The sequence below is a fragment of the Papio anubis genome, chromosome X (genome assembly GCF_008728515.1).
Source record: "Papio anubis isolate 15944 chromosome X, Panubis1.0, whole genome shotgun sequence".
Taxonomy (NCBI): domain Eukaryota; kingdom Metazoa; phylum Chordata; class Mammalia; order Primates; family Cercopithecidae; genus Papio; species Papio anubis.
The window spans coordinates 138,889,084-138,907,242 of NC_044996.1; the positions used below are offsets into that span (position 1 = coordinate 138,889,084).

The 18,159-nt window shown below is 45.9% G+C and overlaps 1 protein-coding gene across 2 annotated transcripts in view; it reads left to right on the forward strand.

The window, feature by feature from the left end:
- Positions 1-18,159, forward strand: part of PUDP (pseudouridine 5'-phosphatase) — a 171,925-nt gene that overhangs the window by 68,797 nt on the left and 84,969 nt on the right. For both annotated transcript variants that reach the window (XM_017953967.3, XM_003917376.4), the window contains exon 3: positions 1,371-1,600. In XM_017953967.3, the coding sequence (XP_017809456.1) occupies positions 1,371-1,600 (230 nt within the window). The remainder of the gene's footprint in view (positions 1-1,370; positions 1,601-18,159) is intronic.

An 18,159-nucleotide genomic window follows, 5' to 3' on the forward strand; every position in this document is an offset into this window, starting at 1 on the left:
GTGGAGTGCTAGATTTTGCTCTATTTCATTTGCTTTATTTAACTTTGTCCTGGAACTACATTATGATCTGTCCATGCCTTCCTTTTAAAAATCTCTAGAGGGTCAGGTGCTCCAGATATCTGTTACCTTACCCTGAGTGACTTTAGGTGTTTGGAAAAAATGACTATGTTGATTCTTTTGTGTAACAGTTGACAAAGTAGGATCATTAAATCATGATATTATTAAAATAGGCATGATTACACAATTATTTAAAATACAGTTTTAGGCCAGGCATGGTGGCTCATGCCTTTAATCCCAGTACTTTGAGAGGCTGAGGCAGGCGAAGCACCTGAGGTCAGGAGTTCGAGACCAGCCTGGACAACATAGCTGGGCGTGGTGGCACGTGCTTGTAGTCCCAGCTACTCGGGAGGCTGAGGCAGGAGAATTGCTTGAACCTGGGAGGCCGAGGTTGAAGTGAACCGAGATCAGCTATTGCACTCCAGCCTGGGCAACAGAGGGAGACCCTGTCTCAAAAATAAAATAAAATTTTAGACAAACCATCACACCTTGTGTAGATTTAGATGTTCCTGTTGTGCATCAGCATAAGTTAAAGGTGGGAAGGACTCCTGGTATTTTTCAGTTCTTTCTGATAACTAGTCCTCTCGTAATTGGCTCTATGACGACCTCCATGAACCCATGCGGTCCCTATCGTTAATCCGTATGGCTAATGACAATGTGAAGATTGTTTTTTCATATGGCACGTTGCTGTTGATCAGCTGTGTTCAGCAACTTTCTTTTGTCCCCTGATCCCTTGTTAAGTAGCGCCACAGCCGTCCCTCAGCTGCAGCCTTCTTCAGCATCTGGTGGAGGCCTTTGTGTAATTTCCTCTCCTTAGCAGGGTGAGGAATGATTGAAGTGTTTTCTGTAGAATACAGCGCTTTTGTGGAAAACACCAAAAACATAGTCCTTGTGTATTTACTGCTTTGGAATAAAATTATGATTCAGCGAGGCCCTGCTGTGGGGCTTTCCCCGGTGCCCTGGCCAGATCCCAGGTCCGGTCACCTCCTGGGCCTGCTCGCTGCCCTTCTCCGCGTTTCATAAAGAGGCCCAGCAGACAAAGCAGCAGTGCCTCCCAGTGTGCTCCTCTTCTGTTCCTTTGGGAAATGCATCGCTCAACCCCCAATAGCTTTTTTGATTTTTTGGTTTGGTTTGTTTTGAGCAGGAATGTTTTGGAGCTGACAACCCCTTTTAGACAATGTGCCCTAGGCCAGAAATTCCTCAAAAGGGGCAGCCTGAGTGTGCTGCCGCACAGCTGGAGGGACCGTCCCTGGAAGAAGGCCTTGTGGTGGAGGCCTCGCTCCTCACCGCAGTACTTCCCTCCTCCTCCACAGGGGCTGAGAAACTCATCGTCCACCTGCGGAAACACGGCATCCCCTTTGCGCTGGCCACCAGCTCAGGGTCCGTGTCGTTCGAGATGAAGACGAGCCGCCACAAGGAATTCTTCAGCTTGTTTTCCCACATTGTGCTGGGAGATGACCCTGAAGTGCAGCATGGCAAGCCAGACCCCGACGTCTTCCTAGCTTGTGCCAAGAGATTCTCTCCCCCTCCTGCTATGGAGAAGGTAAGCGGATGCTGGTGACACAGGCCGTGTTCCACGACCACGTTCCACCAGATAATATCTACGTAGTGTTTGCTAAATGTGGAAAGTTGTGGTTTGTGCTGTTGAAGGCCAGTTTGCAGTGCTCCCTAGAACTTGGGTATGTGGGCAGGGAGATGGTCTGACTTGGAAGATTTTGTGAGGAATTGTGGCCACACCTAAGTCACCAGGCCAGGGAGACTCAACCAGAATCCACTGGGTCTCAGGGACAGTCTGAGAAGCTTACAGTGCCAGAACAGGGCCTATTCAGACATTTTCCAGGGAAACGGTGGTTCTAATGATGTGGGGCTTAAAACAGTCTTCTTGTCTAGGTGCAGGCTTTAAGGTGAGTATTCACTGCAGTTCAGATGTAAATCACTAAAACTCACTTCCCCTCCCCAACTGCTTATAGAGTGCTCATTGGTTACTGCAGAGCTTTTGCTTGTGTAGTGACGTTGGGTTTTTATCGCCAAGTTTTTGGACTTCCATCCATTTCTCCATTGGAAAGTGGCAGCTGGTGGGCTTGTATGCTGTGGCAGCCCCTGTCCTGCACCGCGGCTTCTTGACCATGTAGGGTATGCGGTGGAGATGGCCCCTGGCTCCCTCTTCTTGTTATACAAGGCTCCTTCCCAGGTGACCTGGGCAGAGCGTTTAGGGAGCTGACTGCTCGTGGTGGCTGGGCCTGGCTCCAGATTTCTCTGACCGCTCTGTGACTGCCAAGATGGAGTCCTTGGCCTGAATGATCTGCAGATAGAGATTCCAGAATCACAGCAAATCACCCTTGAAAGGGGGGCTCCCGCTGGCGATGTAAGTGTAAGCAGCTGGGGAGGGCATTCGTCGGGGAGTCCCTGCAAATGCCTGCTTCCCCTGGGTTCCTGCATGTGAGGACTTGTGTGGTTTGTGGGGAAGAGCCTTTCAGTGAGAGGTCTTTTTCAGGCCTCACCTCTCATCACTAACGAGTGATACCAATCATGAGCTCAGGGAAATTACTCAGAAACCTCCTTCCCAATAAAGCTGAGCTACTGGAGTAGTCTTGAAAGACCTGGTTTTTGTTGTTGTTGTTGTTGTTGTTGTTGTTGTTTTGTTCTGTTTTTTGCCCAGGGTGCAACTTACTACCTTGAACCTATAGAGGCAGCCGGAACCTGTGCCTCAGTACACAGGCCTCTGATTCTCTGAAGCTAAGTGGGCATCCAGCAATTCATTTGAATTCTGACACTGACTCCTACGATTAGCCCAGACCCCGAAGGTTAAGGCCCCAGTCCTACAAGACGCCCATCGCACATTCCAGGGGCCACCTGTACTTCTGATTGGCTGCAAATTGGGGGTTCCTGTGATCCTCTCTTCAGGTCTAATAATTCCCTAACATGACTGACAGAGCTCAGGAAAACACTTTCATACACTTGCTGCTTTGTTATGAAGGGTAAAACTCAGGGACAGCCAAATGGAAGCAAGGCATTGGGCAAGGTACAGCAGGTGATTGCAGCGCTCCCCTGCCACCTCTGGGCACATGACCCACCCAGCACCTCCATGTGCTCACCAAACTCAAAGCTCCCCAGGCCCCTCATGTAGAGGTTTTTATGGAGCTTTCGTATGTAGCTGTGAATGATGACATCACTGCCGATTGCTCATTGAACTCAATCCAGGCCAAGGTGCCCTCCCTGGAGATGAGGGGGAGGGCTGAAAGTTCCAGTCTTGTTTGTTTGTTTGTTTGTTTGTTTTGAGATGGAGCCTCATTCTGTTGCCCAGGCTGGAGTGCAGTGGCATGATCTCGGCTCACTGCAACCTCTACCTCCCGGGTTCCAATAATTCTCCTGCCTCACCCTCCCGAGTACTCAGGATTACAGGCGTGTGCCATCACGCCTGGCTAATTTTTGTATTTTTAGTAGAGACAGGGTCTCATCATGTTGGTCAGGCTGGTCTCGAACTCCTGGCTTCAGGTGATCCACCTGCCTCAGCCTCCCAAAGTGTTGGGATTGCAGGCATGAGCCACTGTGCCCGGACCCAATCTTCTAATCGCATATTTGATCTTTCTGATGTCCAGACGCTGTCCTAAAGCTATCCTGGGTCCACCAGAGGCACTTCATTAGGTTGAAAATGGCTTGTTAATGACTCAGAAATTCCAAGTGTTTTAGGAGCTCTATATCATGAACTGGGGACAAAAACTAGGTGTGTAATTTTTATGATGCCATAGCTATAAACAGTCATTGAAAGACAGTGGGACATTCTTAGCAATACACATACCTGGGCTGATTGAAATCTCATTCCTGATTTAAGTCTCATTACTGAATTCAACTTGACTGCAATTGCTTGACATGGGACATGCCTGAGACCTCCCAGCTAGTAAGTCAGAGAGTCAAGGCTGAGCCTCCAGGTGCGGCTGGAACAGGTCCCAGTGGGAACATGTATCTGCTTCTTATGTCTGGACATGTGTATGTCTGCATGCTTGGCATCCTGTTACAAATTCCACTGAAACATGTTCATTTTTCCTCAGAATTTCCCCCTTATGAAAGAATTATTCCATAGCTTCAGGCTATAAAGTCTTCTTCCCAGAAACACCATTTTTGTTGTTGTTTAACCTGAGTTATTGTTCACTAGAAAAGTGAAGGTGCTGCACTCCATACACTATGTGTCAGAATCGATCAGAGTATGTTGGCACTTGCATTCAGTTCTGTATTTACAAGCTGATAAAGACAAGGTAAAATATTTGCCTTGTTAACATGAGCTGTTCTGTAGCTAAGGCAATTAAACGGAATTTCAAGTACAGGCAGTCCTTGTTTTGCAAGGCACTCTGTTAATGGAAACATGGTGTTTCCATGTGGGGTTTTTTGGTTTTGTTTTTGTTTTGTTTTGTCCTGTTTTTCAGATAGGGTCCCCTTTGTTGTCCAGGCCATTGGTGGCAGTAGCACAATCATAGCTCATTGCAACCTCCATTTCCTGGGCTTAAGCAATCCTTCTGCCTCTGCCTCCCAAGTAGCTGGGAGCACAGGCACACACCACCATGCACAGCCGGGCGTGGCAGCTAACACCTGTAATCCCAGCACTTTGGGATGCTGAGGCAGGAGGATGCTTGAGCCCAGTAGCTTGAGACCAGCCAGGTCAACATAGCCAGACCCTGTCTCCACAAGCAGTTAGCCATGTTTTAAAATGTTTATGGAAGCAGTGTGTATGTGGAAAGCACATGCTGCCATTGCATGGGACCAGTTATGGTGAAACCCACAAAGCAGGGGCCCTCATGAGCAGGACTTTCTCTCACAAGGTACCCTGCAAAAAGAGACCCACGGAATGAACTGTTTTAACATCCGGTTGTTCTCATTGACAATGTTTGTTTTAGACTTGTCAAAGAAAAATGAGCAGTTACATTTTTTAAAAGTCATTTAGCTCTTAGAAAGTTCTAAACATTTTCCTTATTATTAATCTACATTTACTTACAGATGTATTTATCTCTCATACTTCTTACTTAAAGACAGTTACACATTTTGGGTTTTCCTCCTGTGATGTGCATATTATAATACTAAAGGAAGATTTTCCCAAACTCCTGCCAGGGAAGCAGCCCAGGTTTTGTACTTGGCGTTTGTGTCAGGAATACAGGAGGCAGTGGCCAAGGGGTGTGTGGATGATCTTGGAGCTCTTCAGTCAGGCAGGCCCTGCTCTTCCTCTTGGCTGCAGTGTGGGTGTGAGCTCACAGGGGCAGCATGCCTCCAGAGTTCAAGGGCATTCCATTACATCAGCAGTCACTGAAGAGATTTCTGAATCTCTTAGGGAATTGATCATGCCATAGGTGTCACCAGGTTAATTAGGCACAGTAGTAGTAGTCATAGGAAAGTAGTCAAAAACAAGTAGGATCAAAGGGTTATTAATTATGTTAAATATTAATTCCCATCCTACTAGGAGAAAGTGTCCAACAGAGCCGACATTAAAGAATCAAGTTTTCACTGAGAATATTTTCTAAGTTATTCATGTATCATTATTTTGTTCTAAAAAATATAAAGCAAACATAAGGCCACCTTCAGGAGCCCCCCAGACCCCACCTTCAAGCTAATGAGCACCCATTGAGTGAAAGCACCCGCCCGCTGTGTGTCAGGCAAGGTGCGACATCTGCCCAGACATCCCCTGAAGGCCAGAGACCCAGTGGGTAGAGGGCCTCCATGTGCCAAACGCCAGGTCCTGAGACTTGCGAGTGTGAGCACACTCATTGACTGGCCAGGACTTGAGAGACCAAGCTGGGAGGCACCCCAGGGCTCTCTGTTCCCAGCCACAAAAACGCCATCATTGTTGTGAAACAAAAATGACGGCATTGCTTACATACCACTTCTAGGGTTGATATTTATTACAAGTAAAACCAGAAATCAAAAATCAATTTTTTTTTTTGAGACAGAGTCTTGCTCTGTTGCCTAGGCTGGAGTGCAGTGGCACAATCTTGGCTCACTGTAACCTCTGCCTCCTGGGTTCAAGTGATTCTCCTGTCTCAGCCTCCCAAGTAGCTGGGATTACAGGCATGTGCCACCACACCTGGCTAATTTTTTTTTATTTTTAGTAGAGATGGGGTTTCACCATGTTGGCCAGGCTGGTCTTGAACTCCTGACTTCAGGTGATGCCCACCTTGGCCTCCCAAAGTGCTGAGATTACAGGAGTGAGCCACCATTCCTGGCTGTAAATCAATTTTTTACAGCCTAGCCATCACTACTTTGCGTGTTTTAGTTTTCTTCTACTTCTTAATGTTGTTTTAGGAGCTGAATTTCAGGTTTTAAAAATATATATTTTTGTTTTTGTTTTTCTGTTCTATTTTCAAGGAAGTAATAAATGTTAAACTGCATAAATAGGTAGAGTAGACTCATTTTACCAGCGTGAGTTTTGTGTATATTCGGTATCTGTCTTTTTTTGTTTAATACCAGGGTTGAAGTTGTGAGATAATATTCACAATTAGTAAACAAGGAACGTGGTAGATTCTACTGTTTTTCCTGGAAACCTGCATATTTCTTAATGAATAAGGGCTAAGTCCACATAAATAGGTAGATTGGGCTCATTTCACCAGCCTTTAGACATTTCTACTCACAGCCCAAACTATTATGCTATCACGTTGTTAAGAATACAGTCTTACAGGTGGTGGTTCATGCTTGTAATCCCAGCACTTTGAGAGTCCAAGGTGGGAGGATCACTTGAGCTCAGGAGTTCAAGACAAGCCTGGGAAACATAGTGAAACCCTGTCTCTACAAAAAATAATAATAATGGTGATGATAACTTTGCCAGGTGTGATGGCACCTGCCTGTAGTCTCAGCTACTTAGGAGGCTGAGGTGGGAGAATCACCTGAGCCTAGGAGGTGGAAGTTGCAGTGAGCCGAGATCATGCCACTGCCCTCCAGCCTGGGTGACAGAGCAAGACTCTGTCTCAAAGGAAAAAAAGAAAATAGAGAATACATTCTGGGTGGTGGCTTAGGGATACGGGTGTTCTGTGAAATTCTTTGAACTGTGCTGTAGGCTGGACCATCTCTACAGTGCGATGTTGGGGGAGGCAGCTCTGCCTAGTGTGACAGGCAGACCAAAAGTTCACTCAGGCACAAATTAGAGCATCATAGGGGAACTGGGGATGGCACAGGGCCTGAGATAAATGCTCAGCATTTTTACAGAGAAGAACAGAGGATGGGATTGGTGCTCAGCAGGACAAGTCCAGCAGGAGTGCAGCCAACACAGAATCAATCGTGAGGACTTTGGAAACCAAGCAGAAAAGTTTACACATGGTGCAATACGCATTTGAGCTCACTGGAAATTCTTAGAAGGACACTTTGGCCATGTCTGTGTTTCAGAGCTCAGTGGAGTACTGGGTGACGGATTAGAAATAGGCAGTAAGGGAGGAGGAAGTGCCAGGTGTGATTCCAATGTGATTCCTTCAGGGAACTTATAGTTCAGTTAGAAAAAAATTAGTAATGTCAAAAGTTACAGGAGGCTTAGGAGAAAGCAAAATTAAGAAAACTGTCACTGGGCATATATTCATATCAACTTGTACCAAATTTGAAGAACTTTTTGCATCTCTGCGACTCCTAGATTTAAAAAAAAAAAATGAAAAAAAGATGTAGCTAGTTAAAAATATATGTATTTTTCTAATACCTGTAACTACATGTGAAACTCACACAAAGTTTCATCTTATCCTTACCATACATTGCATATGTCCCAAAAGAATGCAGACAGGAGCAGGCAGGCTGTCAGTGTGAGCTGACCTCTGTAACTGGAACTTCTTTTCCTCTGAGAATAATAGAGAACAAATAGCTATATACTACTTATGTCCAATTTAAAGTTAATATTTGGGCCAGGCTCAGTGGCTCACACCTGTAATCCCAGCACTTTGGGAGGCCAAGGCGGGTGGATCACTTGAGGTCAGGAGTTTGAGACCTGCCCAGCCAACATGGTGAAACCTCATCTCTACTAAAAATACAAAAATGAACTAGGCATGGTGGTGCACGCCTGTAATCCCAGCTACTTGGGAGGCTGAGGCAGGAGAATCACCTGAACCTGGGAGGCAGAGGTTACAGTGAGCCGAGATTGTGCCATTGCACTCCAGCCTGGGTGACAAGCAAGACTCTTTCTCAAAAAAAAAAAAGTTAATATTTGGTGACCAACTGAGCTTTGCTGGGCCTCTGGTTTTTGGGAGATTAGATGTTCCTTGAATCAGCTTCTTACCCTGCAACACTGAGTTAGGGGCACAGCCACACTGGAGCTGCTCCAGAGGGTGAGGAGCGTCACCTGCCATTGTTTGCCACCCTCTGTGGGCCTCAGGGCCCCACAACCTGGGTCCTCATTGCTCCAGCCTCAAGGCCACCTCCTCCTGTCACCCATTATCACTGAACAAAATAAACGTACCTCTAGTCACTTATCCTTGGTATTATTTCATTTCCCTTTCTCCCTTCTTTCATTATTTAAAAAAACATAACAAGGACCTTCACGGATACTGTCCTTATACTTCTTTTCTTTCATTGAACTTGCCTTTGGGCTTGGTGTCCCTCCTGAGTTTCCTGGCATGAGGGCACTTGCTTAAACCAAATTGCACTGTCAGAGGAAATGTGTTTCCTTTACCCTCTTAGGTGCAGTGATTGGGGGCCTGTAAGTCAAACTAACAAAAGACAGACTGTCAAGAGTAAAGATAGATTTGTATTTACATACAACCAAGGAGATCACAGAAAAATGTGACTCAAGGAGGCAATTAGAATATCGGATTTGTATGTCATCTTAACATGGATGGGAGAGGGGCAGAAGGGCACACAGAAGAATAAACCACTTAGGAAAACTAAGTGGGCCGTTAGGAGACTAGATAGGGGATAAGATAGTTTTATAACATCTTTTAGAGCAATTTCTCATCCAGGTGCGACAGGTGCTGACTTCTTATCTTTGGTGATAAGACTCACACTTCCCTGTTTGTGAAACCCCTGAGCATTGGATGTATGAGGGCGGAGGGCTAAATTCTTCTGGAAGGCTTTCCTTAGAAAGGGAAGGGAGTGCAGAAGCCTTCTGTTCCTGTACTTGATGATTACTGTCTTCAGCTCTAATAACCCTCATGCCACTGTGGCATGTTCTGCAGTCATCTGCTTCTCCCCAACACCCCATCGTTACTCCCCTGCCCCTTCTCTGAATGCCCAGCACCCAGCACCAACGACAGGCCCTCTGCCTGCCCAGCGCACATGGCATTCTTGTTTCTAAACGACCCTGAGGTGCCCAGCCCCTGGTTCTCAGGTCCTGCCTTTATCCAGCCTGAGCAGCCTTACATCCATGTCCAGAACACTAGCCTTGGGGCATCTTGCTGTCCCAGATGACCCCGGTGTCCCTCAGTCTCATTCCCATGTTAGTTGCCAGGTGCCACAGTCCCTGTTTCTGACCGCATCCTCGCCTCCTCACTTTCCTCCACATTGGGGGGCATTTCATCCTGGCGTCTGCCGCTCCTGACTGTTGAGACCACAGACATCCGTCTCCCATGCTCCTCCACAGCGTCTCCCTCTGCTGGCTGCACCATGCCCATCCGCCCTCATCCACTGCTCCCACTGTTTCTCTCTGCACTTCCTCTCACCCAGGAAGTTCAGCAGTCCCCAAATGTCAGCGTCTGTGTATGTGCAGCTGTTGTTTCGGTGTTCGTCTCACTCTGTCCCATCCCCCTGGGTGATCTCATCTGCTACTTGTCGTCACTATGCCTGACTCAAATCTTGGTTTCTGAACAGCTGTAGAGTCCTGGGCCCAGTGGTCTGGAAAAGGGCCTTGGGAAAATCTTATGTAAAAGTTCAGCCAGGCCACACTTACTAGGAGTCTCAATAGAGGTTCTCCCACCTTAAATCTACTCTTGGGGACCCTGCTGCTTGTCTGAGCCCCAGGCTCATTAATCTGCACTGCCTGAAATCATGAGCACCTCTGAAAACACGACAACACTCAGCTTTTTCCCACATTCTCCTTCAGCCTGCTCCTGTCACTCCAGGCACCCTGGAGTCCCTCAGCCAACCTTGAAGCTTCTCATTGCACGAGGATTCTGTCTCCTCACATGCCATCTGCAGCCAGCAACCTCCTTTATCCATCCACTTCTTAGGCCTTCTCTTCTGAAAACCTCTCTTGTCCTCATTTGTACATTCCTTCCCTTCCTGAATTGCTGTGAGTAGCAGCTGCTATGTTGACTTCAAGGTCCATTCCTAGCCTGAGAACATAGACTCCTCCCCGGTCCCCACACCCGAATCAGAGGCTGTCAACGCACGATATACAGAAGCAGAAGCCAACAGACATGGAAGCCAGTCACTGATTCTGTAGGTAAAGAAACAGATTCACATCAAGGGACTCAATTCCCCTCCGTAAACTTTTACTGAACCTTTCATGTATGTGCCATTTTATCGGATTGCAAGATGCCAGGAATACTGAGTGATTTAGGAGCACACACTGTCATTTAGTTTTAATAATAGCCAATGTCATTTCTTACTTAACTAGAATTTAGTAGTTATTTCTTGCTCTTTGATTTTCCGTTCTTATAAACTCTTGGCAGAGAAACCCTACATTCCCAGCTATAGTGTGGCCTTCTATATTAGTCTGTTTTCATGCTTCTAATGAAGACATACGCAAAACTGGGTAATTTATACAGGAAAGAGGTTTAACGGACTCACAATTCCACATGACTGGGGAAGCCTCACAATCATGGCGGAAGGCAAGGAGCAGCAAGTCATGTCTTACATGGATGGCAGCAGGCAAAAAGAGAGCTTATGCAGGGAATCTCTCTCTTATAAAACCATCACATCTCATGAGACTTACTATCACGAGAATAGCACGGGAAAGACCTGCCCCCCTGATTCAGTTACCTCCACCGAGTCCCTCCCACAACGTGTGGGAATGGCGGAAGCTACAATTCAAGATGAGATTTGGGTAGGGACACAGCCAAACTCTATCACCTTCTTTTTCTTTTCCTGTAGTGTTCCCCACAAATAGAGAAGGCATTCCACTTCTGTATTGTTATTTCACAAACCCCGACTGACACCTATTCTCGTGATCCTTGTCTCCATCTCCTGCCACTACAGCTGTAGCGATGTCAATGAGGAGGCTGTCTTTTTCACCTTCTGGCTCTCCTCCTCCCCTTGGGTGCATCATCAGCTTTGATAGGAGGTGGAGCTGTGCTTTGGCCAGGTCACAGCACAGTGAGTGTTCTGGCTTCTTGGCAAACCCATAGCCACCTGCGTTCCTCCAGACTGGTTTCCAGGGCTTACAGTTGAGGCAGAATCTGTCCTCCTCTGATGGAGAGCTACGCGTCATTCTTGAGGAACTTGGGGCATTGCAGTGTTGATTTCAGGTTCACAGCCCTGCAGAGACCTCGACACAGGTTGCATACACATGGGTCCCTGTACTGTTTTGCAGAATTACGCCAGAGCTGAGCCATTCTTGGGGCACAGGGGTCTCTGGGAAAACACAAATTAGAGGCATGAGGCCCTTCTGCACTCTGTCAAATGCAGAGAAGTGAAGAAATAATTTCACTAAATGCTAGAGAAAAACAGCAAATCTCAGAACAGAATGAACTTCTGTCCTCTCGTAATTACTCTTCATATGTCTTGCCTTCAGATATCTTCTTTATGCTCGACTGGAGAAATTCCAGGATGGCACTGTGCCCTGTGCTTTGTGTGGAGAAAATACTGATGGATGAATCCCTGGACCACTATTTCCCTTTTAAAGGCAGATACTTGTATAACAATGGAAAATGTAACAAGGCTTCATTTAATCAGCACTGTGCGTGTGTGTGTGTGTGAACGTGTGCATGCATGTGCACATGCACACACGTGTGTGTGTGATTGATATGTGTTATGGAAAAAGCTCATGTCTCTGGAAATACTTTCCAGCAAAAAACATCTAATAGCTTAATCTTTATAGCAGTGCAGGTTTTGGCCCTTTAACTTCCCTGATGTTGTAAACTAAAAAATTGCAGTCTCCATATACATTTTACTGCATCCTCTAACACAGGAGTCCCCAATCCTCTAGCCATGGACCAGTACTCCATGGCCCGTTAGGATAAGCAGGGTGCACAGCAGGAAGTGAGCGGCGAGCGAGGCAGCATTACCACCTAACTCCGCCTCCTGTCTGATGAGAGGCAGCATTAGATTCCCACAGGAGCATGAACCCTAGTGTGAACTGTACATGCAGGGGATCTGAGTTGTGTGCTCCCTATGAGAATCTAATGCCTGATGATCTGAGGTGGAACAGTGTCATCCCAAAACCAGCCCCTTTCACCCCTTACCCGTCTAGGAAAAATTGTCTTCTATGAAACTGGTTCCTGGTGCCGAAATGCTGGGAACCAGTGCTCTAAAACATGTATTTTTTTTATTTCTTGACACTCACTCAAATGCCTTAAAAAATCCATGCTTCGTAGTTCCTTGAAACACTTTTTAAAAGAACTAGTAGCCACTGTCAGTACAAATGTCACTACCCTACTCGGGGTATTTCGTTAGGTTGGCTGGTGACCAGCTGCGCATTTTTGGTAATAATACTGTGTTCACTAAGTCTTTTTGATAGTGAGGTTTCGAAGAACTAGCCAGTAAAAATAGAATCCGGACACTATCCCGCCATACCCTAGTGCATCAAGTTCTTTGGTCCTGCATTACCAGTTGTCTTCTACAATTGTGTCAATTTTCAAAATATCTTTTAGCTTTTAACTAGTAATTATTACTAATAATTATTGGATGTTTTGGGCTAAAACCTTGCTAAATGTTTAGCATCTCATTTAATGTAGTACCACAGATTATTGGCAAATTTGAGCATTGTTTCTCTTCACTGCGGTTGGAGGAGAATGGTATATTGAATACAGAGAACATGTGACCCATAAGTAGCGCTAGTGCTATTTGTATGTATGGCTCCCCACATTGCATTGCATAACATTGCCATAGTTGAGGAATCTGCTTTTTAAAAGTGTTTAGCCTGGGCTAATTTGCAATAAAGCCCGTGAACTCTCCCATCCCTGGACATGGTGTACCTTCCTTGTACCTTGTACCTTCCTCACCCGATCTGGCCTTCACAATGCTTGTGTACACATTCTCGGACTTGCCCTCACCCAAACTAGAATAGTGAGAATAACCAGCGAATTCAGCCTCGTTATGTTTGGGGATTTATACGAGGATCAAGGTGGCATTTCAGATTGTTGTGAAACAGATGGATCAGTCAGGAAATAATACCGGGGTAGCTGTCTTGCCAGTGGAGAGGGGGACATAAACCCCAAGGCACCGGCTTACTTCCAACACTAAGGTGCATCCTACTCCAATCAAATATTAACATGTAAAACTCGAACCAAGTCTCCTTCTGGTGATAGGACCTAAGCGAGCTGTTGCTAACTCTCCCCTTAAGAACAGTGAGAAAAACTGGACAAAAACTCAAAAGCGTCTTTTTTGAAGGGATCTGATTACCCAGCAGGTAGGGAACAGTGGGACCCTTTACCCCTAGAGCGGTCCCCAGAAGAAGTGGCTAATGAGAATGAGAAGTGCAAGTTTGTTTGTTTTTTTGGTTTGGGGGCAGGGGGGCTGAGGTGGGAGAATCACTTGAACCCAGGAGGCAGAGGTTGCAGTGAGCTGAGATCACACCTCTTATACAGAACCTAGTTTGAAAAGGAAGGGATATTTTAAGTCTTTTAAGATAATTTTAACTATTTTTCTTTCTTTAGCTCTATTTCTGTGTGTAGCTGTTTTACTACACCAGAATTCAGCAAGTTATAGTTTCTTAAGAGTTAGTTCCTATGTGGAAATTGAAGCCCTATCAGTAACCTTTTCCTCCTCGTGTATCTTCAAGTCTATTACCCAGCCTTAAACTTTGAATGGATCTTGTATCCATGCATGATTTTGTAACATCATGCATTTGTTCATTCAGAAAATACTGGGTGGCTGAAAAATTAGAACTCCAAAATGTTGACTCATTTCATTATAATAATATCAAAAACCCACATCTGTTCATGTCGCCATCAATCTCATCAGGTAAGTCTCAGTTCTGGCAAGCTGTCAAGCTTGTGGTGGTAGAAGCACGATTTCCAAAATTCTCAATTTCTCTAGAAAACTCAGACTTTTATTTTTGTCAACAAACTGAGTTATTTCCCTTGAAGTGGCCCTCTCTTGAGAAAATTTTCTACAAAAGTTCTGCCAGATGCCCAAATCTTAGTAATCATCACTCACTGCCTGTCAGTCATTCCTTCAAATAAACATGAGGCTCCAGGAAAGAAAAACCATGATAAAGTGGGGATCTTGGAGCAGGGTGAGCACGTGGTTTCCTTGGAGACCAGGGGCTCACCTCCCCATGTGGCACACGTGCTTTAGGGGCCTTTTTCATCGTCTCACGACATCTTTAAAAAACCAGCCAACTCAAGGGCTGAGGCTTCATAAAAGTAGAGTGTGTACCACTCAGCGCAGATATTCCCAGGTGGAGCTGCGCTTTAATCTTCCTTCCGGAGTGCCTGCTGCGGGGCAGAGCACCGTGCTTGCCAGCAGGGCTCCGCCACTGGCCCTCCTGCATGCGCAGCCCCGGCTGTGTGGGCTGTTTTTCATGCCGACATTGCATTTGTACTGTGGATACCACTGTCGACACAGCATAGAAAGGTCACCGGTGCTTTAGTATTACTGTGGGTGTAGATTTGACTTTGTGGGCCCCCTGAATGTGCCTCAAGGACTCCCACGCTAAAAACAGCGGGCTTGGAGAATGAGAACAGCAAAGTAGCCTCCGTTACGAGCGGAATTTTCTGGAGAGTCCTTGAAAGGGACAGTGCGGGCTTCAATACCTGTGCATGTTATGCCAGCAGGCCTCAGGAAGTCTCCCCGCGGAGCTGGACCTGGTATGGGAATCGCGAGACCTGGTAACTAAGCAGTGGCACAGCTGTGCGCCCATGCTCAGGGTGACCTTTCGCAAAATGGTGCCACCAGAGTTGCTTTCCTCTGGCCTCCTTAGAAGGGTGCATTTCTTCAGCAACAGCAGATTCGCAGTTCATTTAGGAAGGTCATTGGAAAATGGGCTCCAGTCTCCCAGGCGGCCAGGCAAGGATTTAGGAGCTGGCCGGGAAATGCCCAAAGGCTGGCGTCCAAGAGATCAGGCAGGGTGTGTGTGCTTTGATGAAATGAGGCCTAGCTGGCGGGAAGCGGGGTCATTTTGTGAGATGAGCGTTGCACAGCAACAGGGACCTTTGTTGAACCATAAGTGGACAAGGCTGCTCCCTTCAGTATTTGATTCTGCAGAATGTCAGCCTCCAGAGACCAATGCCACGTGCTGTGAGGGGTATGGTGTTATTCACACATTTATCTTTTCCTAAAAAGTTTCCACTAGCAGAACAGCATCTTTGATTCTGTTGAAAAGGGGGAAAAAAAAGTGAGGGAGGGACTAGTTTTCTTGAAAACATCCAACCATTAAATTGCTTACTGAATAAGTACATTTTTATTCTAATGCCCTAACTTATTCTGACTAAGGGTTAAGAAAATACATTTTCTGTAGAAAAGAAGACATGTTCTGTGGCTCATCCAGAGTATTATTTGAGCTGCATGTCTATAGTTTAATCACATACTGTTGGAAGTCTTCCTGGGAGATGCTGGAGGCCCAGGAGTCAAGGGGTTCTGTGTGCCATTCTCCAAACACAACTCTAGAAAGAAGGTTCCAGCATGACTCAGGAGAGTTTGATGCAAACTGGGATTCTCTGGGCACCTCTCAGGGACACAGCCTCGATGTCCAGCTGGTTACAGAAGCACATCTCCCACCTGATTTATCCCTGAATAGGAGCAAGGAGTGGGGCAATCTTTCCCTTCACCCCCATGTCTTCCTTTCCTCTTCCCCACCTCCTTGTATTAATACTGAGAAACCATGCCTGAACAATGAAATGACTAGGAACTACTCTTTCTGGTTGTGTTCCCAAGTGGGAATATGGGCTGCTTATGACCTTGGAATGTAGAATGCTGTCATTATTTATTCATCAATAGACATCCAATAAATGCAGATCAACAGCTTGCCTATCTTTGACTGTGTGTGCTGGTTTTAATCTTTGTACTTGTCCCGTAAGTGACCCCATGACCATAGAGTGAGCTCTTCCATCTTGTAAGAGCCTTTTGTTCACCTTCTATTCTTTTTATGAGAAGAAAGTGCCAGTGCATGTCTCAACATAAAGAGAAACGTTGAATACATACTGTTTTTCTCTTATATATATGCTCAAAATAACTACCATAGTAAACAGTCATCATGATCATGGGACGAATTACACAGCCATTCATAGATATTTGTTGTTGTCATTTAGAAGTGGACTATGCAATAGTTCATAGGCTTATGAATACATATCTAACAATATTAGCTGGGTGCAGTGGCTCATGCCTGAAATCCCAGCACTTAGCGAGGCCAAGGTAGCTTGATTGCTAGAGCCCAGGAGTTCAAGACTAGCCCGGGCAAAGGGCGAAACCCCATCTCTACAAAAACTAGAAAAAGAAATTAGCCAGGCGTGGTGGTGCTTGCCTGTAGTCCTAGCTACTTGGGAGGCTGAGGTGGAAGGTCACCTGAGCCTGGGGGTGTCAAGGCTGCAGTGAGCCGTGATTGCACCACTGCACTCGAGCCTGGGCAACAGAGTGAGACCCTGTCTCAAAAGCAAACAAACAAACAATATTGTACTTGTAGTATTTAAAAAACATAATTATCCGGTATTCCCACAGCTAATGAAATGAAAGGGGAGACTTTATCTCCCTAGACAGGAAGCACGGTACCTCCTACACTCCCTTCTCTCCACATCAACTGGGTAGGTGTGTGAACGCATTTCAAAGTCAAGTATGGTTAGTAATTACTTGATCTTTTTCCAGCCCCTTCTGATAAGCTGAATTGAACACCCAAAAGTGATAGTAACATCATTTTCCTTTGCAATTATAAAGACCATTAACCCAACAGAATCTCCATGATGTACCTGTTTGTGATGTTTTTGTTCCATTTTAATTCAGTATGACTCCTGATAAATGGATCACTACGCAATTAATTTTTCTCATTCTTTAGATTCATACACACAGACACATATATCAAGCAAACTATAAATTGCTGAAATGACAGGCCAGCAGTAACTACTTGTTACCACGTGTGTAACATCTCTTCAGGACTGCTTTGTAATTCATTTGTATGGTAGTGTTGTACCAGTGTAACTGCTAAATGGTTTCTCCGGTTCCGTGTGCATTTGTACATGAAGTTGTGCAATCTCCACATACCAGCATTTTCAAAGAATGACAATTTGCATGAGGCCATCTTAATAGCAGGTAGCATGTAACCAACCGATCTGAATTAAGCCACCATTGCAGAATAAAACATTTGACACTAAGCCAGGTATTTCAGTGAATGAGTTGTATCTTGGATTTCCAAAAAAAAAATAAGCAGTCATGCTCTCGAATAATCTTAATAGACATAAACAATATTGCTAGGGTAGGGGGCACTGCCTTTAACAATGGTAAGAGTTTCTTGGTAAATCAGTGGTTTTGCTTCTTTGATGTTTCTAAAACACTGATATGACCAGTTGCCCTGCTCTGACCTCATCTCGCCCTCCCCAACTTCCCTCCCCTCCCACCTCGTAAGCACAGACCTCTCAGTCTGACCCCTTGCTCCCTCCCTCACTTATTACTTCTGGTTTCCTTTTGGGACCTTGTCTTCTGCCTGCCCCCAGTACCTGCACAATGTTTATTCTTCTGTGTGTCCATCTCATCGCAAGGAGCCTCTCCACACCGGAGTGCAGCCAGTAACTGTCTCTGCCAAGCTCTTCCCTCTGCCTGCAGTTCTCACCCCACACACACCTTCCATTTCCCAGTGGCTACAAATATCGTGTGCAATTATGCCTGTCTTCCATGACCTGCCTCTGACAAGACATCCCTGAGTCATCTTCCCTAAACCCACTCCTTCAAATCCACCTTCCAAATCCTAGTGAATGGACTGCTGTCCCTGCTCCAGAGTACTGTGTGCCTCAAACAGGGCTCCCCACAGCTGGCTGGGATTAGCAGGGATTCCCCAGTTCGTGTCTCCTGCGGTGGAGACCATGAACTCCAGGGAGGCCAGAGAGCTGTCTGCTCTGCTTTTTGTCT